This window comes from Myotis nattereri (assembly GCF_964212035.1).
Source record: "Myotis nattereri genome assembly, chromosome: 6".
In the NCBI taxonomy this organism is placed as follows: domain Eukaryota; kingdom Metazoa; phylum Chordata; class Mammalia; order Chiroptera; family Vespertilionidae; genus Myotis; species Myotis nattereri.
Window position 1 is genome coordinate 91,677,105 of NC_138081.1, and position 26,508 is coordinate 91,703,612.

The 26,508-nt window shown below is 41.4% G+C and overlaps 1 protein-coding gene across 1 annotated transcript in view; it reads left to right on the top strand.

Annotated features, from left to right (window-relative positions):
• The window catches only part of ESR1 (estrogen receptor 1), a 210,954-nt gene that overhangs the window by 33,292 nt on the left and 151,154 nt on the right, over positions 1–26,508 (top strand). The window contains exon 2 of the mRNA XM_081093679.1: positions 3,176–3,366. Coding sequence (XP_080949805.1) covers positions 3,176–3,366 — 191 coding nt within the window. The remainder of the gene's footprint in view (positions 1–3,175; positions 3,367–26,508) is intronic.

The window sequence follows — 26,508 nt, forward strand, 5'->3', positions numbered from 1 at the left end:
CAAGGAACTTAGCAGATAGTAACCAAGAGAATGTACAATTGAAGGAGTAGGGTAGGAAGTTGCAGAAAGTGAACAAAAACCTGCTCTTGGGTTCAGAATAGGGATAAATTATTTCGAGTGTGTGGGGTTTGGGACTGGCTGGAAGAGAGGAATTTGTGCAAAAGGTGACCTTAAATTGCAGTAGTCACCTCACACCCATTAGGATGGCTACTATTAAAAAAAGAATAAAACAAAAAAATACTGGATGCAGAGAAATTGGAGCCCTTGGAAATGGGGGAGTAAAATAGTGCAGCCATTATGGAAAACAATATGGCAGTTCTCAAAAAATTAAAAATATAATTTACCTTATAATCTAGCCATTCCACTTTTGGGTCTCTATATCCACAAGAATTGAAAGCTGGGTCTCATTGAGATATTTGAACATCCATGTTCATAGCAACATTAATCACAAAAGCCAAAGATAGAAGCAACCCAAGTCCGTAGCTGGATGAGTGGACAAACAAAATGTGGTATGTGCATACATTGGAATATTATTCAGCCTTAAAATGAAAGGAAATTCTGAAATGTGTTGCAACATGGAATGACCTTGAGGACATTATGCTAAGTGAAATAAGTCAAATACTATGTGATTCCACTTACATGAGTACTTATCTAGAGTAGACAACTGCATAGAGACAGGAAGTACAATGGTGGTTGCCAGGGCCTTGTGGGTGGAGCAAATGCAGAAAATGAGTTTCTAATGGGTATAGAATTTCAGTTTTGTTAGATGGAAAAGTTCTAAAGATTGGTTGTGCTCTGATGTGAATATACTTAATGTTACTGAACTCTACACTTAAAAATGGTAAAGATGATAAATTTTATGTTATGTTATCTTAACCACAATTTTAGAAAATGCAGTATTTTATCATGTGGGAGTGGGTGAAAGATACCCGACATTTGGAAATTTTGCCAATGCGTATATTATTCATTCATTCATTCATTCATTCATTCATTCATTCATTCATTCAACCATCATGTATTAAATACCTGTTATGTGCTGGGCTCTGAGCTGGATCCTGGGGCTACAATACTTACTAAGATTTATAAAACACTGAACCTGTCAATGTCCTGCTTGCTAACCACCCTCTCCACCCTCTAAAGCACTAAGCTTGTGTAGTTAAATATTCACAGCTGCTTTCTACTGACTTGAATCATGCATAAGAAATTAGTAAACAAACAGTGAAAAGACTTGAAGTTCTTGGGAATAGGGAGGAGTTGGACAGCATGGTGATGAAATGGAGAGACATGGGCCATAGAATATGAACTAGGCTTGAAAATGGCAAGTCAGTGCTCTCTAAGGATATTAAAAAATAAAGGACTCCTATTTGAGGCTGCCAGCCTAAGAGCTAAGTAATTTAGAATGGGGAAAAAATGGCAAAGTCAGACACACTCAACCCAAGAAGCCGGTATTTTGTGAATTTTATGGCAAGGGTAGTTTGAGAACCATTGGCACAAAATTGTGGGCAATATTAACAAGTGAGAAGGGCAGGGAAGGGTTATATAATTTGAGCTGAAAGGGAAGGCAGGACTTACAAGGGGAGGACCGGTGAAAGTCAGTGTGGTCTGTTTATTTGGGTGGGGACTGGAAGTAGGAAGCATGAGCTTCCTTAACCCAAAGACCTGGAAGCTCTGTCTTTAATTCACTTTATCTCATCCTAGGTTTCTTTTTTTCTTTAAATTTTATAGGAACCTTTACTCCACCTGTTCTTCCAACATCTTTCTATTTCTCTCACTCTCTTTCCCCCCCTTTACACCCTGGAACATTCTATTTATTCATTCAAATATCTATTGAGTAACAACTATATAACAGGCACTATGCTGGGCTCAGTTTCCTTATGCCACATTTGGTTGCACATAACAAATCCTGGATTGCTATAATTTCTGCTGCTATACCGGTCAATGCAAAGTTAGTTGCACCTACTACTTTTCTTACCTTTTCCTCTCAGTCTTCAAGGTATCTTTATTGCGGCTGTTCCTTCTACCTGTGCTTTTAATCCCATCTGCTCTACTTTTCCCCTCTGTGTACCCTCAACCATTTCCTCTCTGCTGACCAGTTCCTTCACTCTACATGAGACCTTCTCAGGTCTCTTCCATCCTAAAATTCCTTGCTTGCTTTTATATTCTTTAGCGACCACCCTAGCTTTCCCTTCCCACTCTCATTCGAGTTCTCAAAGGAATGGCCTTCACTCCTTTTCATTTTCTTATATTCCATCCACTTTTCCACACACTGGGTTTTTGCTTGTGCCCACACTATCTACCAAAACTCCTTGCTAAGTGTCCTCTTTGTCAAATCCAACTCCCCTCTATCAATCCCCGTTTTATTGGATTTTCTGCCCCATTTGGCACTATTGATCACTCTCTCCTTAAGTTTTCTACTTCCTTAAAACTTTTTACTCCTCAATTTCCTTGGTTCTCACTTTTCTTTCTGGGCTATGCTTTCTTCACAAAACCTCTGAAGGTTGATGCAACCATCCATGTTCTGCTTTCTTCATTCTGCATGTTCTTACAGAGGAGTATTGAATAGTTGCTAGTATCCTCAATAATAGTCAAGTTATACAAACCGATATCTAGGGTTACGTGGTAACAATGGCATAAAATCTGGTTTATGTTTCTACACATGTGCTATGTTTGCATCAGTTCATTGGAGTTGCAGATGTCCCAGTTGTTTGATGCTTTGTCTCTACTTCCTAAAGACCCTTCGTGTGATCTGGAATTGGAATAAGCTTTGGTCTCTAACGGTGCTGAGTTCATTGCGAATCCCTGGGGAAAAAAACACCCAAATGAATAAGTCTATTAGAAACCAGCTAATTTCATTTTGTCATTTTCTGGATAATATATTCCGGTGTAGGCAGCTCGTTTTTTTAAACAAGTTTGCAATAGACAATTTCCCCTCAAGGTTAATATAATAGGCAAACACCTTTTGCTGCGGCAGACGGCAAGAGATAAGAAAGATTAGCTTACATTATGATTCATTATTTCAAAATGTCAGAATAAAGTGGATCCACTGCGTCTCCCCAGCCTCTCATACTTTAGAGGAGAGAGTACATGTTTTGCTTTTCTAATGTTAATGGATTCACTGGTTTTTGTTTCTCTCTCTCTCTCTCTCTCTCTCTCTCTCTCTCTCTCTCTCTCACAGGCCAAATTCAGATAATCGGCGCCAGGGTGGCAGAGAGAGATTGGCCAGCAGCGGTGACAAGGGCAGCATGGCCGTGGAGTCTGCCAAGGAGACGCGCTACTGTGCAGTGTGCAATGACTATGCCTCAGGCTACCATTACGGAGTCTGGTCCTGCGAGGGCTGTAAGGCCTTCTTCAAGAGAAGTATTCAAGGTAATAGCGTGTTGAAAACAACAAATTCCATTTTGAATCCCAAATGGGAAGCAACAGAGGAAGGAAGGCATATGACCAGCAATTTGCACAAAACCCTAAAATCCAGAAGATCCACTTAAATCTTTGTTAGAAACATGGAGAAGAGATAAGAGCTCAGGGCAGCTGTGATCGCGTTCTTATGCTTCTTCCATTTGGCAAGATCCAGACAGTCTTGGCCAACTCTACAGGCAGAGGGTTTCAGTAACGGGCTCAGAGTGTCTGTGCCCTGCTTGGGGGATGGCTGGTGGAGGTCTATGTGTTGCTGGCAGCTAGGCTTATAGGATACAGTGCGATATTAATCGGCTAGCCATAGATACCTCTCCACTTGGGCTTGGTCCAGATGAGTAGTCTGTTCTGATCTTTGCTCCAGACCAATGCTAACATAACAACCTATTATTTAGCTGATACTAACTTAACTTAGAAAAATTATATTTATATTTTGGATTAGGTTAGTATAAGCCTTTTAAGGCTCTTCTTCCATCTTTGTTATCTCAATAGATGACATGACCTTTTGCTAAAACGAGAAGACCCAATAACTGGTGACTTGCCATAGGGTCAAGTACCTATCTGTGCTGTACCCAACAGTTATTAAGTATCCACCTGTAACATTCCCTTTGCCTGTGTGCCTTGGTCCTTTTCTTGTGTATAGTTTACCAAATACAGCTTCTCTGATGTGCTGCCCGTTGCATTTTATCTCTACTCCAGGAGTGTTTCTATTGCATTTAGAGGATACCCTGGGGGAAGCCACAATCACTTTAACTACATAAAACATCCATGCTAAAGACCCTTTGTTTACCAGGATCAGAGCTCTGATAGTGTAGGCTAACTGCATCGCTTTTTGTCTCAACAGTGGAAAATTTTTCTCTGTTCTGCCTCCTTTACCTTTCCAGCTTAAGCAAGTTTAGTATATAAATACTAGGGATATTTCCGATGGAGTTTCTCATCTGCTGACCTGATATGGATGAAAGCTGGGGGATGAGAGACACTATTTATCCTTCCATTGCTAGTAAGATGGACTTATTTTTTTTATTATTTTTTTCCCTGAGTTTTATAAACAGAAATTCTTTTATTTTATTTTATTTTTATTTTTTAAATTAAATCTTTATTGTTCAGTTTATTACATTGGTTCCTCTTTTCTCCCCCCATAACTCCCCTCCACCCAGTTCCCACCCCACCTTCCGCCCTCACTCCCCACCCACTGTCCTCATCCATAGGTGCACGATTATTGTCCAATCTCTTCCCGCACCCCCCACACCCCTTTCCCCCCCAAGAAGAGTCAGTCCATTCCCTTTCTATGTCCTTGATTCTATTATAATCACCAGTTCATTCTGTTCATCAGATTATTTATTCACTTGATTCTTAGATTCACTTGTTGATAGATGTGTATTTGGTGTTCATAATTTGTATCTTTACCTTTTTCTTCTTCTTCCTCTTCTTAAAGGATACCTTTCAGCATTTCGTATAATACTAGTTCGGTGGTGATGAACTCCTTTAGCTTTTTCTTATCTGTGAAGCTCTTTATCTGACCTTCAATTCTGAATGATAGCTTTACTGGATAAAGTAATCTTGGTTGTAGGTTCTTGGTATTCATCACTGAATATTTCTTGCCACTCCCTTCTGGCCTGCATGGTTTCTGTTGACAAATCAGCTGACAGTCGTATGGGTACTCCCTTGTAGGTAACTGACATTCTTTATCTTGCTGCTTTTAGGATTCTCTCTTTGTCTTTTGCTCTTGGCATTTTAATTATGATGTGTCTTGGTGTGGTCCTCTTTGGATTCCTTTTGTTTGGGGTCCTCTCCGCTTCCTGGACTTGTAAGTCTATTTCTTTCACCAGGTGGGGGAAGTTTTCTGTCATTATTTCTTCAAATAGGTTTTCAATATCTTGCTCTCTCTCATCTTCTGGCACCCCTATAATTTGGATGTTGGTACGCTTGAAGCTGTCCCAGAGGCTCCTTACACTATCTTCGTATTTTTGGATTCTTTTTTCACTTTGTTTTTCCGGTTGGGTGTTTTTTGCTTCTCCGTATTTCAAATCTTTGACTTGATTCTTGCGCTCCTCTGGTCTGCTGTTGGGAGTCTGTATGATATTCTTTATTTCAGTCAGTGTATGCTTAATTTCTAGTTGGTCCTTTATCACAACATCGAGGGTCTCATTAGATTTCTTGAGGGTCTCATTATCGGCGGTTTCTAGAAAATTCTTAAAAAACCTTAAAAGTGTGGTTTTGAACTCTATATCCAGTAGTTTGCTTTCCTCCATTTCTGTCATTTGTGACCTGTTTCTTTGTCTCGGCATTTTTTTATGCTTCGCTGTGTTGATAGAGTGGCTTTCTGTGCTAAGTGTCCTATAGGGCCCAGTGGCTCAGCCTCCCCAATTACCTGAGGTAGACACTCTTGGTGCACCTTGCACCCTCTTGTGGGCTTTGTGCACAGTCTTGTTGTAGTTAAGCCTTGATTGTTGTAGGTAACACTGGGAGGATTTGACCTCCAGGCCAATTGGCTGTGAGACTCAGCTGTGTCTATGGTGGGAGAACTTCTGTGCTGAAGACACCCTTATGGGGCAAGACTTGCTTCAGTGGGGCTTTGGTGCTCACTGAGTCTGCCCCTGAGTGTGTCCCTTATAGATCTGAGGGGTTGTAATTGGATGGTCCCACTCTGACCACTGGGTACACTGGCTCTTGGATCTAAGGAGGTGCTAATCTAGCCTCTGCCTGAGGCTACCCAGCAGAAGCCAGCTGTAAAGCAATGCAAGTTGCTCTGGGGCCTTGGGGCAGCTGCAGTTTGTTAAGTAATTTTCAGATTACAAAGGGCCAGACCTTTCATATGCAAAAGCCTCCGTGCACAGCTTGGGCGGGGCGAGGTCCCAGGGGATCAACAGGGCGGGTGGAGCGAGCAGTATGGCTGCTCTCAGTCCTGCCTTCAGAGGTCCTGGCAATGGCTGCGAGTGCCTCCTAGAGAAAGCTTCCCTGGAGTTCTGACTGATGCCAGACAGTCCCTCTTCTCCCTCTCCCATATGAGTCTGGGTCCCCAGAGACTCGCCCGGAACTGGAGCTCAGAGCCTGAGATTCCTTCCCGATTGAAAAAGACAATCGTGTCCTCAGCTGCCAGCCCTCTCCGCATGCACCTCCGCACCTTTGTATTTTACTTCTGCACCACACCTCCTCTGAGTCTCAGTATGCTTTTCTCTTTCCTTCTAGTTGTAGAATTTCCACTCAGCCAGCCTTCCTGTGGTTCTGGGTGATGTCCATTCCGTCTTTTATTTGTATTTTTGAAGTGGTTGTGCGAGGGAGCAATCTCCGGTGTTTACCGATGCCGCCATCTTGGTTTCTCCCCACATTTTTTTTTTGTTTGTTTTAAAGCTGTTCATATCTAATAGAGTAGTATGTGAGGTCAGCTTGGTCCTTTTTAAAACCTTTTTTTTTTTTTTTTACAATTATTACTTTCAATATCTTAGAAAATACTGTAAGACTTGGGCTTTTTTGTTGGATTTTAATAAAATTACTGATATTTTCTGATAGTAAGTTTTGTTTTACATATATAAACAAGTATATATACATATATAAATATCTATACATATATTTAGAAATACAGATGTATGCATGTATATTTATATATACAAAAACATGTATATAAAGTATACATATGTGTAAATAACAATGTATTATTTAGCTACTATCTTGATTTAGAAAAAATACATTTATATTTTGGTTTAGGTTAGTATAAGCCCTTTAAAGTCTTTTGCCAGTGATGTTTTACTGTTCATTTGATTTAATATAATCTAAAATAACATTATTTTCTCCAAGTATTTAATCTGGTAGTGAAAAATCATTTGACAGAAGTAGGGTTGGTGGGTAGGTTCAACTATAAAATTGGACAAATCATTTATCTGAGGCTGAGTTCCCTCAGCAGGAAAAATGGCTTAGCACATCAGTCAGCAAAGTTTTTCTGTTAAAGGACTGGATGTAAGTGTTTTAGGCTTTGCAAGCCATACAGTCTCTGTTGCAGCTACTCAACTCTGGCACTGTGAATGATGGTGTGTGGCAGTAAAACTTTATATACAAAGTCAGTAACTGATCAGACCTAGCCTGTGGGCCACAACTTACTGACTCTTGATTTAATGAATGGAAAGGGAATAGATGGTTTCTAAGTCTAATGTTGATTATTCATGTTTACTGAAAACTTACTCTGCATTTGTGCTAGATGTTCTGAGTGAAATAAAAATATGTCTAACACAATCTATAATCCCACAACATTTAGAATTTATTTGGGAAATTTACTAGGAAGGCAAAGGTACTTGTCCTCATGAGGTAACTAGAGAATATCTCAGTATAGATAAAGTGCTACTGTATTATAAAGATAAGGAAAACAATAGGTGAATATAAGAAAAGAAAATATTGTCAGTTATATATATGTAACATTACCGAAATTGAAAGTAGAAATGACCCTCCTCCAAGTAACAGTACCAATATTCTTACAGATAATTTTTGTCATAATTATTCATCATTTAGGAATGAACTATGTAACCTCACATCAAAATTAATATTGTCTCCAAGAATTAAGACATGAGAACAGAAAACACAGGAAAAATAACTTAAAAAAATCAATGAAGGAAGTAATAGCTTATGAAAATAGCTATTTTATTGGTATGGCATTAACTCACATTTAAATGAGTTTTAAATGAGATGAATATTGAGTCCAAAGTTCTGGAAGAAGCCTAGAAACAAGGCAGAGATTTTAGCTTTTAGAGATAGGGAGGGACCTTAAAGATGATGTTCACTCACTCATTTAATTGTTCATCGGTTGCCGCTATTAGGCAAAGCACTGTGCAAGGTGTTGTAGAGACAACTGTAGGGCAGACATGGTCCTTACCCTCACAGAGCTTACAAATGAACTGGCAATTAGCTTGCAGTGTGACAAGTGCCAGGGTGAGGGTGAGTGCAGGGTCTCCCAGGAGTCCAAACTTCACTCGGTCCTCGTGGGGGTGGAGTCAGGCTCGGAGAAGGTTTCCTGATTTAAAATGAGGCCTGAAGGATGAGCCAAGTGAGGAAAGTGAAGGAGGGGATGAGTGTTCAGTCACAGGAATGAGCAGAGGAACAAAGTCCAGGAGGTAAGATAGAGTTTGGGGAGTTCTGTGAATAAAAATTAACAAAAAATTTTTTACCTTTAGATTAAACAAAGACATTTCTGGGCCATGTGTTTATTCTTACACTATGTGAAAACAAAGTAATTTATTTCCTTTTTACTTAAACGATTTGTCCACGTATTTTATTTCCTTGTGCGTATGAGAGGGACATACCAGAGTGAGTTTGATGGGTTTTAGTCCCATTTTCTCATCATAGCCTTGAAAACTTGCAACTGAAAAGTTTTTCTGAACTTCCCTGGCTCTTTATAAATTACATTGCCCCTCAAGCCTAGTCGAGGACAGTGAAGGGTCTGGCATGCAGGTAGGAAGCTCTGAAGATGCCGTAGCTCTCCCTGTTTTTCTTGTTACTTAAGAAAAGAGCTTAGAAGTGAGTATTCATCAGATTACTCTAGTGCTCTAAGTGTTTCAGCTGAAGAGGTAAAGTGTTTGACTTGAAAGCATACAAATTTTCATCCACTACCTGGTGTAGAAACTTGATTACGCAAGAAATTAAGTAATGGTCTCCAGTGGAACATGCTTTTTCCCCCTTTTAAATGTCAAGGATACTGCTTAAGGGAGAGGATGAAATTGGATAGTCTATGAACGTATTAATCATTGCAGGTGGAGAAGCTGTGCCTGTTAAGATGTGTTGTGGGCAGAGACTCTTGGAAGAATTATATAAGCAGATTTGGTTCAGTGGCCAGGTACAACTTTGAGTATTATTCCAAGAAAAAGGACTCCACTGAGCACACTGCTTATCGTATATTATTTCAAATGTTCATGAGGCACAGTGCAGGCTCAAACCTATATATATATATCCCTCACTGTGCTGCCACTTCATATAATCTCTCTCTAAGATGTCTATAGAAGATGCTTAGGTCAAACAGACATGATCAAGACAGGTGTTGGCTTAAAGGTTAGCTAAGTCCAGGAGGACATGGTTTCAGGGTGGGGTCTGGTTATGGTTCAATGTAGTAGGGGCCTTAAATCCAACAAAGATAAATGTCAGCCTGATCCACTGGGCCTTCGAAGGAGACAGTCCAGCACCCTGGATAGCTCCTTCAACAGCTGCCCAGGGTAAGCAGAGACTTATTTCTGAAGAAATTTAGGCCGTTCAGCTAGCTTCATTCACTTTGCAGAGCTTTATTAAAAAGAGAATTTAGCTCCTTTATGCTTAAGGACTCACCTTTGCTCAGCCATGATGGATTAGGTTTTACGTTTAGTTTTTCATTTCTAGTCACCTTCTGGATTGCCATGCACGCCCATGAATGGAAGAGGCCAGAGGATGGGGAGAAATGGAGGCTGCTCTGTCGTTACAGAACTATTTGATCTCAGAAGTCCTTTCAGAGCTATGGCTCAAGACTGAGAGCCTGGCAATATATGCATACACAAAAAAGAAATCTTTGGTCTCCGCATTCCACACGTGCCTCCTATAGTCAGGTCTCCATGCAATGGTGGGGGAGATCTTTGAGATATCTTATTCAAGTCATAAGGTCTTGCAGTTAAAACTCTCACTGTACTTAAAGTCCAGATTGTTTTCTATGGTTTAAAATACTACACATGGTCTTACTCCTGCTTACTCCTCCTTTCCCCGCCCCCCCCCCCCGCCCCCGCCCCTGGCCCCTGTTCACTGCAATCCAGCCACACTGGCCTTCCTCTTCCCCCAGTGCACCAACCTGTTCCTTCCTCGGGACCCTCATACATGTGCTTCTCCTTTTCCCTTTGCTTGCAACACGTGCATCTTGACTGACTGACTTCTTGTCATTCAGATCTCTGCCCAGGATCACTTTCTCAGACAAGTTTTCCCCAATTACTCTACCAAAAGTAACTGTACAAACCTTTTCCCTGAGGTTTTTTATACTATATCACCCTATCTTTTAATGAAGTTCTCTGATTTATCCATTTGGTTGATATTCCTGCCTGAACATATATATAAGCTGAGTGAGAGCTGATTTCTGGTCTGCTCTGTTTTGTTTGTTGCTATAGTGCCAGTGCCTCTAGGGGTGTTGGGCACATCCCTGGTACATAGTAGAATATGGAGAAATTTCACTTGGTAACATTGGCAGGAAAAGCGTTAATGCCAAGTGGTATATTTGATATCAGCCTGAAAAGGAATGGAGGATTTTCATAGGCAATAAGAAGTTTGGAAAAGAATTCCAGAAATGTGAAGTAGTATAAACCAAGATACACTCAGTGGAAACTGAGTAAGTTATCCATGAGAGAAGAGGGGACTCGCTGTCCTCTCTCTGCCTCTTTATGTTCCTCTTCAGCTCTCTAACGTAGGCATTCTCCAGCATCTGCAATCGCTGCTCCTCTCACTTTCTCGTTTTCTTCTCTGCCTAGTGTCCTAGGCAATCTCATACATATATGTTTATGGGTTGAATTGTCTCCCCTCCCCTACCCAAATATATTGAAGTCCTAACTCCCAGGACCTCAGACTGTGGAAATAGAGCTATTGCAGATGTAATTAGTTCATATGAAGTCATAATTAAATATGACTAATCATATCCTTATCTGAAGAGGGAAATTTGGGCACAGAGATTTGGAGAAGGATGCCATGAGATGATGGAGAGGGAGAAGGAATGCTGTAGCAGGAGGCCAAGGAAACCCGAAGATTGCTGGTCAACCAACCAGAAGCCAGAAAGAGGCAAGGAAGGGTTATTCCCTGCAGGTTTTAGAGGGAGTGGGCCCTGCTTACACCTTGATTTCAGACTTTTAGCCTCCAGAACTATGAGTCAGTACTTGTTGCTGTTCAAGTTACTCATTTGTGGTACTTTGTAATGACAGCCCTAGAGAGCAATATTTAAGACATAGAGTGTTACAGCTATGCAAACATCTCTCAGATCTAGCTCCTGCTCCAACCTTGCTTTGTAGTGAGTCCTGTGTGTCTTCAGTGGACACTAGCTACTTCTCCTGGCTACGTCTTATATCAGTTCCCACACCATTCCCTCGGGCATCCACACTTAACACTTGGAGTTAGTCATCTTTATCTTTGCACTTTGGTAGCCTGTTGTTCCCGATAGGAACCACTGTGTAGTTCTGTTGAGTCTATCTCTTAAATGCCTATCTATCAAATTCCCATTCCTCAGGGTTAACCCCATTAACTTTCACCAGAATCATCCAATAATTTAATTTCCCCCTTTGTCTTTTTTTAAGCCGGGGTGGTGAGCTAATCAAATGCTTGACCAAATATAGCAGGCTAATTTTTAAGTTGATAATTTTGTATGGTGCATGAATGATATTATAAATATCCAAATGGCCCTTGGCAGAAAAAAGGTTCCCCACCCCTGATTTAAGCCATTTGCTTCATTCTTTTTCCTTCTTCAATGCCACCCTGCTCACTGTCAGTCTATTAACTTTCTTAAAGCAAATCTCTAATCATGTCAATACTTTGTACAGAGTCCTTTCATGGCTTCCATGACCCATGGAGTGATCCTTAGACCACTGTTCAAGACGTTACTCAGTCTTGCTTTAGACAGACTTTCCAGTGATTTTAAAGTAACTGTTTCTACTTCTGAAGTAGACTCTTTCTTTAGACTGGACTACTTGCTGTTACCCAAATATGACCAATCCACTTCTTTGCTGGGAATTTCTTTCCAGATTTACCTATGCAATTGCTTCTTTCCCAGTCAAAAGCGACTCTGATGTCAATGCCGGAGTCTTTGTCTCCCGTGGTGCAGGTACTTAGTATATAGTCTTTACTGATTGGGAGCGCCTCAAAGGTAAGGCCCAAATCAAAGCCTTATAGGCATCACTCAATGAATAAATAACAGGATGAAAGGAGCGTGAGGATCCATTTGCTTTAGTCAACACAAAACCATTATGTTTATTCAGTCATGAAGATAGACAACAAGACAGACTTTAATTAACATTATCTTGCCAGGGGCATATAGATTAGAAGCATGAAGATTAATTTAGCTAATGTTCTAATATCTTAGAGGTACTAAAAATCTGGACTTTTTGGTATTTGTGAATTGGGTGAAAAGGGAGTAAGATAAAGGGCATTGTAAAGAAAGAATCTACAGTACTTTAAGATGACTCAGTATGGGATATATGGAAAACAAAGGAGTTAAAGAAGTTAAAAACAGAGGGAGAATGATGATATCATCCTCTGAACCGGGAAGATCAAGGGGAAGGTCAGTCTGAGTGGGGAGAGGATGAGTTCAATTCTAGACATACTGAGTTTGACATGATAGTTGGCTATGGTGATCGAATTATCCAGCAGGAACAGAGACAGAATCGGTACTCTGCAAACAGTTGGGGGGTGGGGGGCGTTGAGTCAGTTTCCTCAATTAATTTTAAAGACACAGTGCAAAGAATGGCTTAAATACTTCCCAGAGGTTGTCCATTATTAATAATGGAGAAGTAACTCCCCAAACTTCCCCTTGCTTCTCATAATAATACAAGTTTCCTGGATCTTACCAAAACCTTATAAGAAACGCTGTTGTTATTAAAAGTGTACATTCAATTCCCTCCTAAACAGGAAAATCACAAATTAGCCCAGTAGGGCCAAACACTGGTCTCCAGGAACTTAATGATTTGAGAGAGAACATGCTGCTACCAACACATTAAGCTGCACAAATAGTAAACGGCAGGAGCAAATATAAGCATTTTCATGATTTTCAGAAAAAAAAAACCAAGGTTTTTTTTTCCAAATTATTCATACTGTGGAAGTCCATAGACATCTTTTCTGACCCAGAGCTGGCCTAACCCTTCCATTATTTCTACTTCTATTTTTTACTCTCCCATCCTGTGAGAACACGCATGTTGTGCAATAGAGAAATAAGACTATTGAGGCTGAAGGACTGAAGAGTTTTCATGTGTATACACATGAGCTCTCATGTAATTTTCACAAGAAAGCATTTATAATAAAACTTATTTTATTTTATTCTTATTTTTTTTATTAATCCTCACCTGAGGATTTTTTCCTATTGCTTTTCAGAGAGAGTGGAAGGGAGAGATGGACAGGGCAGGGGCCGGGGGAGGAAGAGAGGGAGAGAGAGAGAGAGAGAGAGAGAGAGAGAGAGAGAGAGAGAGAGAGAAACATCATGAGAGAAACACATTGATTGATTGCCTCCTGCATGTGCCTTGACTGGGGTCGGGAGCAAACCTGCGACCCAGGTGTGTTCCCTTGACTGGGAATCGAACCCCCGACTCTTTGGTGCGCAGTCTGATGCTCTAACCACCTAGCCACAGTGGCCAGGGCTTATAATATAACTTTTAAATAGGAAGGCCTTACTCCCAGGGATTGGCAAATTTGCTAGATGCTTGGCTCCTGGTTCTATCAGAGAAAAGGAAACACAGCCCTGAAATTCAAGACCTGAACACCTCCTTCCATGCAGGAATGCTGTCCCTGTTAACAATTTAAGTGTTTCTTACTCTAATGCTACGGGACTCAGCTATGAGCACACATGTGCATGTTTGCATTTGAGAAAGGGCTCAGAAAAACAAATCATGGTCTTTTCACCTGGGAAATGATTCTTTTTCTTCCTCTCCTCCTCCTCCTCCTCCTCCTCCTCCTCCTCCTCCTCCTCCTCCTCCTCCCCCTCTTCCTCCTCTTTCTCCTCCTCCTCCCCCTCCCCCTCCCCCTCTTCTTCCTCCTCCTCTCTCTTCTTCTTGCCTTTGGCCAAGTAATCTTTATCTTGGGGATAATTAAGACAAAATGCATTTAACAAATAAAATCAGTATAGAACCCCCATTTCTTGGCAGCTCTTGTGGACACAGCTGAAGCTTTCAGAGGTCTTTAAAAACCATGGCAACAAATGCCTTTGAAGGGTAAGCAAAGGTTCCAAATGTTTTTAATCGCTGCTGTTTTCATGCTACCACATCAAGCATTCTTCATCATTTTTTTCCATCTGATTGAAATTAAATTTCCAATTTCCCAACTAAGTGGCACTGTCCCCCTCATGGAATTGACCATTTCCATTAAAGTGGTAGAGTATGAGCCCATATATAGTGCTTAAGCTCATCAACAATTCCATTAGAAAGCCTTACTTATGAGTGGCAATAATTTTGCACAAAAGTTACAGGTAGTCTTTAATGGGCACATTTTCAAAGGGCACCGACTAGCCCTCAGAATAATGTGCTGACTCTGTTTCACAAAACTTACCCCATGGCCTAATCCTGCCTAAGTGCTTCTCTCCTTCGTGGAAAGCTGCTGTCAATACCTTGAAAGTGCTGTATCTTTTTAGAAGAGAATGGCCTGTTTCCCTGGTACTCATTCAAAGAAAAGCCACGTCTGAACTCTATGTTATGCTTCACTCTTTCAGAACCATGTACGAAGGCTATGGTCGCCTGGCTTTTTGGACCGAAAAATCACAATGTGCAGGAAAAAATCTATTTCATGAATCTACCATCCACTTCATACAACTTTTTCTTGCTGTGATGCTAATTCTCCCCCATGTGTGAGTGATGGAGCAGATCTGATATGTTTAAAGGGGAAAGTGCCTTACTTGAGAAGAGTTCACAGCGGGAAGGTGTCCCTATTATTCCCCCACATGTTCATCTTCCTTCGGCTGAAATAAAAAGATTGTATCCTTCCAGCTGCTTAGAAATAAAGGAGCAAAAAATACAGTTTAATTGTGAGGTCATAATTTTGCTGTGGAATAGATACTATTCCCCCTATTTTCTTTGAGAAAGAATATGTGGATTTTCAATTCCATACAAACAAATACCATCTGGACTTGGTCTATTTGGCAGTTTCAAAATCATAGATCAGGCAGTATAGAGTGAATGAGTAGAGAAATTCTTAAGTCGTCATCCAGGGCTGGGTTGCTCGATTGCACTGATCCGTATGATCTTTGTGTGTGATTGAAATATAAGTGCAATGATTTGAACGGATGGCTGCACCATGTCAGTGTAATCCATTAAGTGATGTGCAGGATGTTTTCTTTACCCACCAGAGAAGATAAATTACAGCTCTTCAGATAATCAGAGTCCATAATTATTCTGTCCCTTTGACACTGCAGTTACTAATAAAGGAATTCATTTAAAGGTAAATGCAATGCTCTGGTTTCTCTTTGGGTCGCATAAAGGTATAGGAAAGGGCCTGTGCCACCACTGTTAACCAATGCCACGGTGGTATATTACAGTCACCGTGGAGATGGTTTTCCTCTATTTTATTTTATTTTTCTGATTGCTAGCACGCTCATTACTCTGAGTACACCCTTCCTTTTCCTGCAGACCCGCCCGCGCTCGCCGGTCCTCCCTACCTCATTGTTCGCCAGCCTTTGTGCTGGTCTCCTTTCTTAGCAAGCTAATTCGCTCCACGCCCTCACCCGCCCCTAGTGGACTTGTTAGTCCTCTGCCTGTGTGTTCTGGTACATCCCATTCTTTCCTCTTCTCACCATCCAACCTAACTTCTAAGGGGTGGTCTCTCTTTCCATTTTGGTTTTCCTTGTTGCACTCTTCTTAGCACTTGTGTGCACACCTGCAGACCTCCCTGTCTGAGTGACAGCCTCTCGGCCGCCCTCCCAAGACGGCCAACTCTCTGAACTCAGGGACTGAAAACAGGGTTTTTCATGCAATGGATATTGATTAAATGGCCATTTTATGTTAGTACTGGGAGAAATGCAAATCCCCGACTCTAGTTCAGGACTCAGCTTGCACACAGTTGGAAAGGTTGTGAATATACATTAAACCATAGAAGAGGTGAGCTCAGCACTACAAGAGATGCCTCAACACGGTCCAAAGGGACAAAGCTAACGCTCTGTGTTGACAGGAGGGAGCAGGTCCAGTGCTCTGGAGTAAACTGGAAGACATTCTGGGGGAGGCAGTGTGTAAATTGGTATCTGTCCGGTGAACCTAGCAGACAGTTCCACTTCATCGTAAGCGTCCGGTGATTTGTTGTCAGTGGTTGCTGCCCACTTACGCATGTTTAATACAGTAGCACATCATATGGCATTTTAAAAGAGTGTAATTTTCTTTACCATATGTGATATATTTTAAAAATCTAGCCCGGCTGGCATGGCTCAGTGGTTGAGTGTGTAACTATGAACCCAGGAGGTCACAGTTCAATTCTTTTTTTTAAAAAATATATTTTATTGATTTTTTACGGAGAGGAAGGGAGAGGGATAGAGAGTTAGAAACATGGATGAGAGAGAAACATCGATCAACTGCCTCCTGCATATCCCCTACTGGGGATGTGCCCGCAACCAAGGTACATGCCCTTGACCGGAATCGAACCCGGGACCTTTCAGTCCGCAGGCTGACGCTCTATCCACTGAGCCAAACCGGTTAGGGCCACAGTTCAATTCTTGGTCAGGGCACATGCCTAGGTTGTGGGCTTGATCCCCAGTGTGGGGCGTGCAGGAGGCAGCCAATCAATGATTCTCTCTCATCATTGGCATTTCTATCTCTCTCCTTCTCCCTTCCCCTCTGAAATCAATAAAAATATAGTTTAAAAAAACCAACCTATTTCATGCATATCTCTGCAATGCTCTCATCTATATAATAAAAGCATAATATGCTAATTAGACTAGACATCCTTCTGGACATCCTTCCTTCCAGACAAAGCTGCAGTGGGCAGGGGCCGAGGCAGAGGTGGGGCTGGGGCCAAGGTCATTGCACGAATTTTGTGCATCAGGCCTCTAGTTATCAATAAATCTGTTATGGCGCTGACTGGTTTGGCTCAGTGGATAGAGCGTCGGTCTGTGGACTGAAGGGTTCCAGGTTTGATTCCAGTCAAGGGCATGTGCCTTGGTTGCGGGCACATCCTCAATGGGAGGTGTGCAGGAGGCGGCTGATCGATGTTTCTCTCTCATCGATGTTTCTAACTCTCTCTCTCCCTTCCTCTCTGTAAAAAATCAATAAAATATATTAAAAAAAATCTGTTATGTATCCAAAGTTTGATAATATTTTGTTTCCAGGATATAATGTGCTATTTCAACTTGTTTTTTGAAGTCTGACATGGGAGTGATGTTAATAAAAATCTGGAAATGTTCCTCTACAGTCATATATAATGTAGCTATCATGAGGGTAGATGTATTTACTACTTGATGTGAAAGAAAATAGTTGGTCCCCAGCTGAGACATGTTTAGGTAGGCTCATCTTATACTCTACAATTTTTATGTTTGCAATTTACTTGATTTTTTTTCTCCTCTGTTTTTAATTTTATGAGATATGTATGAAAGGTTGTTATTTAAAAAGTGACTAGAGACTTTTACTTCCAAGAGTTGATGTAAACTTTCCCATAATGTGGACCATTAGAGGAATATAAACTTAGATATATCCTTAATTTTTAAAACTATGGCAGTAAACTTGATCTCAGAGAAGGAAGAAAATGGTTTGATGAGCTTTTATCAACGACAAACAGGGTTTTCGAAGGATTTCAATTTCTCTCCCCTGCGCTCTCTCTACACAATACTTCATCTTCAGGCTGATACTATTGATGCAATTGGTGAAACATGTGAGATAACAGCAGTATATGAGTTCAGAACCCAGAAATGGGTTCTTTCCCTCTGCCACCTGGTCTGGCTGTGCTCCCTGCTGACTTACTGCAGGGAGCACAGCCAGGGGGGAGCCAGAGGGGCAAGGTGTGTGTGAGTTCACCTTCGGGCTGCGGAGCCCCTGCTTTTGTTCCCAGGTCAGCTTACTGAACCAATCAATGGCAGCTGAGTCACAATCTTGATTTTTGGATCCATTTTTCTTAGAAATACCAGTACTGTTAAGGGCCCTGTGTACCATACACTGCTCATAAAGTGCTTTTTAGGGAGCCACTTTTTCTGAATACAAGAGAGGAGAAAGAGTTTGAGCTGGAGTCAAGGGTTTCTTGTAAACATTTTCTTTTATGTGTGTGTTTCCATGTGTACATGAACATACACACACACATAAGTGCATACATAAATATACATATTCACACATATATAGAGAGGGAAAGTAGTATGTACAAACCTTGGAGATATGTACTGCAAAATCCAACAGTGACTATCTGTGAGTGATAGGACTATGACTAGATTTTATTTTTAGCCTATTTGCACTTTTATTTTTTCACAATAAGCATCTTTTACTTGTGTAATAAAAACGCTATTTTAAAATTCATGTTGCAATTCATTAATGTCACACTAGTTTTTTCTCTCCTCTTTCCTCAGTAGAGAAAGATTATTGTGCGTCTAGCACGTCTTCATACCTTATTTTCAAAACATCTTTATTCTGTTCTTGCAGACGGACAAGTGCAGCTTTTATTTTCTTATTCATGAGCCCAAGTGAAATTGAGTCAGGTGGACATTACGTAGCTGAGGCCAGTAAAGTATTATTCCTTCTGAGTTGTTGAGAAACTATAGCAGAGGAGCTGAAAGGCCTTGTGTTAATGAAACCACCAGGAGTCCAGGTCTTTAGAGCAGCTGGCCAAACCAGAAAGGATGAAGTATTCCCATCATGTGGCCAGTGATTGTTTATCCTAACTGCACGTCCCCAGGGGGAAGAGCCAGCCTTGTGGGATGGACTTGCGTGTCATTGGTTATTGGCCACAGTTGCATGATAGTAGACCTGAAACCCTGTTGAAATAAAGAATTGCAATCCTGATGTCCAGAGGCAGCAGCTCTTTACTTCCTTTTCATATTTCTGAAGTCCCACAACATAAAAAAGTCTCCTTTATATTCCTAAATGATGTCCCCACTAGATCAAAATCTTCACATTTAGTTATTCAAGAGAACTATTATTAGTAAGAGATTTCCAGCGTTGATCTGAATAAGGATGGATAACTACTGACATTTCTGAAGCTGTGAGTTGGAATGTGGTTTTCTTCCCTTGGTGTCTTAGCCTTTTGGACTATGCAGCAGTCAGCATTTCCCAGACCTTTCAAGAAAAAGGATCACTTTGAAAGGGGGTATAATCTGAGGGCATGACAACGGTCACACTCGTCCTCAGTGTCTCCTGATTGAGAAAACGCATCCTGGCAAGCTTTCATTGAAGGAGTGCTGCTTTCCTATGCATTGCATCTTATGTTTGTCATGAGGGCTACACACATATGAAGAGCTGGCTGCACATGGGGACTGCATGCATTAGTTGAGCAGTCTGTTGCACTACTGCATCTTCACCTTGATGGTCTGCCCTTTGCCAGAACTCCCTGTGCCAATTGCACCAAAAGCGACTGATGACATGACCTCTAGCAATTCATTTTGCTCCTGTTTCTTCATATATAAATTTTGTATTTTTTCTTCTGAAAATAGTCGGGTAAAGGGAAGAAAAGCCCTCCTGAGTTTTCAAGAGTTATCTTTGTCCATAATGGATTAAATCACTGTAATGGTTCTATTATTATTATTATTATTATTATTATTATTATTATTACAGAAGACCTTAAGGTAGAAAATTTCTCAGAGACAAGGAGCTGACTCTCTGGTCTTCTGGGATGAACTGTCTGAAGCCCCAGGGAGCTCTGAGATCTGTATGGGTATTGGTGGCTCGTGGCTGCCCCAGGTCAGGCAATGGTAGCCGTGGTCGGAAAACTGTGGCTTGTGAGCCACATGCGGCTCTTTGGCCCCTTGAGTGTGGCTCTTCCTAAGCCTTAGGAGTACCCTAATTAAGTTAATAAAAATGTACCTACCTATATAGTTTAAGTTTAAAAAATTTGGCTCTCAAAAGAAATTTAAATCGTTGTACTGTTGATATTTGGTTCTGTTGACTAATGAGTTTGCCGACCACTGGATAGGGCATCTCCTGTGATCATGTGCCCCTGTGAAGAGCTGTTTCTTCTTGCCTCAGGGCAGAAACAGAATATTTTATTGCATTAACTTTTAGAAATATCCAAAGAGTGACTCAGGATTTTCTTTTTAGAGATATTAAATTTTCTCACCTCTTTGATAAGAGAGCTCTTTTAAAAATGCTACTATCACTGAGCCCCTTTGCGCTTGTGTAGTTTGCGTGTGTGTGGTGAAATATGCTGGAATCATGAAACCATTAAAATAGACAAGGCGAGAAGTAAAGAAAGTGGGTGGAACTGGAGACCAATGAAGGGTCACCCGTGTGCACCCCGGCATTTGCTGTGGGCCGGCCGGCACCACATGGAAGGACTGTTTTGCCCAAGAAGAGCCAGTAGCCGGTTCAGAAGCAGAACTGGCAGTGATTCACAACAGATTGGGTTTTGAGGGAGAGGAAGGGGTGATCCTGAGATATTGAATCAGAATGACTGGGAGAACAGTGAGGCGGATGCTTGAAAAAATATTTTAAATGATATATTTGGACCTTTGAACAACAGGACCAGGGGTTGAATTTGAGACGTGTTCTGGCCCATCCATCACCTTGCCTCTTGATCCATTCCTGTCTGTTTTTAGTATTTCATTTGTGAATTAATACATTACTTTCAGTTGTTTCATTTTCCCCCTAAGGAGTTTAGCTTTGAATTTTAAATAGAAACAAGACCACATCACACCTTGTCTGGAGCCGACCTGCTAAGGACCACCCTTTTGCTTAAGACCATAACTGGATTAGGGATTGCTCTGATTGATAGTTCATGGAATTAAGTCATTTAAATTATTAATAGTACATTTGAAATGAAAGGAATAGAAATGAAAGACTGAATCATTTACCAAGAAATAACAGACCAGATTGATTTATTTCTGCAAGACTTGGTAGAGATTTGTTCCTTTTTTTAAAACTGGCTTTGTTTCAGTTACCAATTAAGTGGGGTGAACTATTATAAAAAGGCATATGAATCAGATTACTGTAACATTCTTCTATGAAAATCTTCACAGGAGCAGTCATTATGGGGGGGGGGGGGGCTCCAGTAGGTCCATATGTGTCAGTAGGTCCAGAAGGGGTCATATTCATTAATATTTTCTTTTTTCTTTCTTTCACCTATTTTTTTAAACTTTCATGACTTACAATATAGACAATAGAACAACTATTCTTTACCCTCAATGTGTTTTTGTATTTTTAATCTGGATCATACTCTGTCCCAATTTATAAACTATAGCTAATAAAATAATTATTACATGATAATCTGCTTTACAAGCTATAAATTGTTATAGAAATATTAATTATCATTATTATGCTAATCAACTGTGTAGTCTTAGAAAAATTATCTCATGTATTTGGACTTCTCATTTTAAGTGACCAAAATACAATTCAAACTAGCTTTGGGGGAGGGGTGGGGTGGGCTGGGAATGAGTTTTGGTGGAAGCATTCTATTTTTATTATTATATATTTATATTGATTTCAGAGAATAAGGGAAAGGGAGAGAGAGAAACATCAATGATGAGAGAGAATCATTGATTGGCTGCCTCCTACATGCCCCACTCTGGGGACGGATCCCCAAACCCAGGCATGTACCCTAACTGGAAATCTAACTGTGACCTCCTGGTTCATAGGTTGACGCTCAACCACTGAGCCATGCTAGCCGGACTGGTGGAAGCACTCTTGAGTGTCTTAGCTAGGGGTGCAGCCAGATTTCAGTGCCCCAGGCCCAGCGACCCAGAGCCTTGGAGGACCACAGCATTGCCTCAGTTTCTCTCTGTGTGCCAGCTTCATGCTTGCTGTAAACCTGCATTTTCCCAAAGGTGGGAAGCAGGGCTGGCAACAGCTGCCACAGCTCAATCAGTGACATTCTTCCAGTAGCAAATACTAGGGAAGGACTCTGATTGGCTCAGCTTTGGTCAGAGACACTCCCCTAAACCAACTGGTCCTGCTTTCCAATTGGCCACCATCATGAGGCAGAGCCACATTTCAGAGGCGATCCTGGAGGCTCAGCCCATGTAGGGGGCTGTTCCACAGAAGAGAACAGCATTCTGAGCCATACACCCTGTTGTCATCTACTGTATCCAATGTCTCCAATCTCCCATTTCCTCAATGAGAAATGACCCAGTGATTCCTGCTGGTGAGGTTGATGTAGTGGTTAGAGATCATGCTTAACCTACTGCGGGTGCTCTGTGAAGAGTCATTGTCATCATCACCTCCATTGGCTCTATCAGGGTTCCTCTAGGATAGCTTTCTGCTCCGAAGCTAAGTAGAGCAAATGCCTTAACGTTTCATTATTTTGCTTCTAAATTGATCTGTACCCCTTACTTCTTAAATATGGAATTTTTTTTCTCATATCCACACCTGAAAATGAGTTAATATTTCTAATACAAAATCAAAAGAAGAAATTCAGAGTTTTGTCAATATCTCTGTGGTTGTTTACCTCTTACTTATGCTTCTTTAGTTTATGAAGAAAGTCAAGCTTCAGAGAGCAGAGACAGTGTATGTTTGGGTCTCTTAATATATTAGGCATATAGCTTCTTGCATCTAGCAGAGAATTAAACTTCCTTGAATAAATAAATTTTCTTCATTGTTGTTACTGCTATAGCACTTTTTTCTTAAAAAAAAATATATTTTTATTGATTTCAGAGAGGAAGGGAGAGGGAGAGAGAGATAGAAATATAAATGATGAGAGAGAATCATTGTTCACCTGCCTCCTGCACATCCCACACTGGGGACTGAGCCTGCAACCCAGGCAGGAACCCGTGACTTCTTGGTTCATAGGTTGATGCTCAACCATTGAGCCATTCCGGCCAAGCTATATCACTTCTTTTTGTAAAAATTTTAACTAGACTTCCTTACTTAAAATATACTTAAAAAAGGAAAAATAGTGTTTAACTTCCATAGTGTGGAATTAGAGGCAAACACTTTTTAAACTAAAACTTGTTGGATGCAAAAATTACTGGAGTAGACTTTCTTATGGTGGGGTGAGTCCAAAGAGTCCATCTCTTGCTGTGCCTCTGAGAGTGGTACCAAATAATTCAATCTCTTTAGGAAGGCATTTACAATGAGTGGGCTCTGCTTCTAAGCTAGCCTAGCATTTGTAGTGAATCAGAAAAAACACACCATACTTTGTAATAACCTTTATAATTGCCATTTCAAAATGGGAATTTGGACTGGCACAAAATTATTAATCAATAGAGAGTAGATTTCAAAAAGGTAATTATACCAAATGTAACACTTGAAACGTATTCTGTTAAATAAAATATAGTTCCTCTTTCCTGTTCTCCTGTGTAAGCAGTTGGGATAATTCAGGTACTGGATCAGGATTTGGAGTTCAGATCCACTTCATAGTTTTGGGCTGACTTCTGACTGTAAATGACGTTGGTCCTTTATCTTCTTGACAGGAGAGGCAGCTGTGTCAAAGCCCAGCAGTGGCCCTAGCAGGTTTGGCTCTGTGGTTAGAGAGTCAGCCTGTGGACTGAAGGGTTGCAGGTTTGATTCCAGTCAAGGGCATGTACCTCGGTCAGGGAGCGTGTGGGAGGCACCAATCGATGTGTCTCTCTTACATCGATGTTTCTCTCTCTCTCTCTCTCTCTCTCTCTCTCTCTCTCTCTCTCTCTTTTCCCTTCCACTCTCTCTCAAAATCAATGGAAAAAAGATTTTCCGGTGAGGGTTATAAAAAGACAAAAAAAAAAAAAAAAAAGCCCAGCAGTAAATTATTAGTCTAGTTTTCAGCTCTTGTCATGGAGGCAGATTACAACTTTTCCACATTCCTGGACAGTTAGGCTGGGATTCTCGGTTGCTTAAAAAGGTGTTTGAATGTATTTTGTCAAGAGGCTTGATTCATGGCTATTTTTCTTACATTTTTGCTTGCTTTTTCAAGCGTTCAAATAGTTCCCAGGTCTGACAGCTGGGCTTATGCTGATTGGAGTGATTTTATTTTGGATAAGATGAAGTATTTTGGGTGATTTACACTTGACTGCATAAATGTAGCCTCACAAGTTATGTGATTTGAAGAGAATTGGTTAAGGGTAAAAAAGGATTGCTTAACTACTAAGAAAATGACAGGTTATTACAAGTTGGTTTGAGGGCATTGTCGTTCAGGTGCTGTCCCTACAAATTTGAGCTCCTCTGGCCTGGAGAGCTAACAATAATGATGGTTAATGTTTAATGAGTCCTCACCCTGTACCAGGCTCTATGTGACAGGGTTTAAATGCATCCTCTCATTTAATCCTCCACAAGAGTCTAGGAAGTTAGCATGATAATTACTCTCAGACAGATGAGGAAACCGAGAACAAAACCGGTGTGGAACCAGCTGGTGAGACAAGAGAACCCACGTGTTCTGTGAGCCATTGTCTTCTCTTGCCTTCCCTCAAGGCAGGGATGCTTCTAAGAGGGAGACTGTGGAAGTGAGGGCGGCCACCTGACCAGAACTGGCTCCTTGTCCTGCCAGGTTCACAGGCGAGAAAAGGGGACACAGAGTTTCCTGGAGTTAGTCCTGCTTGCTAAGGGGAAACGGGTCTGTCCCAAGCACTGGGCAGGGTCCAGACGGCCCAGGTGCCTGTTGTAGCCCATCAGGCCCAGGGTGAAGGGTGATGAGGACCCCGCTGGGATGCAGGTGTGGGTCACTGGGAAACAAGGGTGCCGGCCAGGAGAGAGTCACAGATACACAGGATGGCTCTGTGATAGGAGCAGGAACAGGAGCGGACGGGAGCCTCTGCAGCTGTCAGGGTCTCTGCTGCTTGTCCTTTGCTACAGTATCTGAGGATCGAAAAACACAGCTCACTCTCAACCTCTGTCCTATTCTCTGTTAGGGAAATGCAGCCCTTTCCCTGGCTGACCAGGGTCCTGGTGGTTACGCTTATTGCCCAGTCTGTGGATTGCAGGGTGGAGAGAAATAACCGCAGGATGGGATGATGGAAGCAGAACCAGGGAAGAAATGGACATTGTTGATGCTGGGCTCGTGTCGGTTAGAAATTTTAAAGAAATTTTTTGATTATTCAAAGAAAAAAAAAAGGTAATACACATGGCTAAATGTTAAACAGTACAAGATGGCACATGATGAAAAGTTTAGGACTTCTCGTCCCATGCCAAAACCCATACTTCTTTTCTCAAGAGATAAGCACTATTAACAGTTCCTTCCAAAAATTATACATATATATATGTATAGTCTGGTAACATAAGTGGCATTATACTCTATACATTATTCTGTGTCTTGCTTTTCTTACTGAATAATATATTATTGGAGATTTTTCCGTATCAGTACCTACAGGTCTCATTTTTAAATGGCGAACGTCCACAGTAATGCCTTCTACTGGCACAAAGTTTTATGGTTGCCCAAGCGTTTATATATATTGTCTCTCTGGGCCTCCTAGTAGCCACTGGGGATCACATGGAGTCAGGGACTCAAAGACAAGTCAGTGCTCCTGGTACCACAACATTTCCTCAACGTGCCCGTGTTCCTCCCATTGGGCGCAGTGACCCCAGGAGGAGGCAGATGCTCTTGAAACAGTAAAGAAAATGCCAAGGTGGCACCCCGAGAAGCCAGCTGAAGAGGAAACGAGGACCTCAGGGAAGTGAGAAGAGAGAATAATTGACATTTAGAACTAGAATGGGTCCTAATGATCAGCAGATCCTTCCCATCCCTCTTACAGCTGAGGACCTGGGGCCAAGACATCCAAGCAGTTAGGTCATGTTCATTCCTGAGGCTAGTTCTGGGGCGGGCAGGAAAAGAAGACTCTAGATTTTCCCAGGCTCTCTTGTTCTCCTCATTAGAATGCGGTGTGGACAAGTGTGTAGCCTGAGAAGCCCAAGCACCCTTGAGACATGAGACTCCTTCTGAGCACTGTGAAGTGGCCCGGCTGAGAGTTCTCCCCACGGGGCAGTATGACCACCCAGACGTGAGCTGTCGGGGTGCCCAGGCCATGCAGATTTTAACGCCTCTCTGCCTCGCACCCCTTCATTTCCTGAGCATCTAATGTTCACACAGCTCTCCTCCAGGCTGCAGGGCTGCTAAGGCCTGTGTCCAACCATGTGGACCACAAACTACACAAAATTATCTATGCTTCTTTGGCTTAAACTTACCATGCAAATAAGTCAAATAAATACAAAACAGATCTCCTTATGCATATGTTTTATTTTATCAAGCAGCCATCCTGTAAAGGTTCATCGGCAATACAATGAATGAAACCCACTTCCATTTATTTTTACTTGTTAAGTGAAATGGTTATTCAAGCTGAGAAAATGCACTAGTCGTTCTTCCTAAGCCTGACAGGCTGTCATTGGGTTTGTTTCCTCACTTTTAAAACAG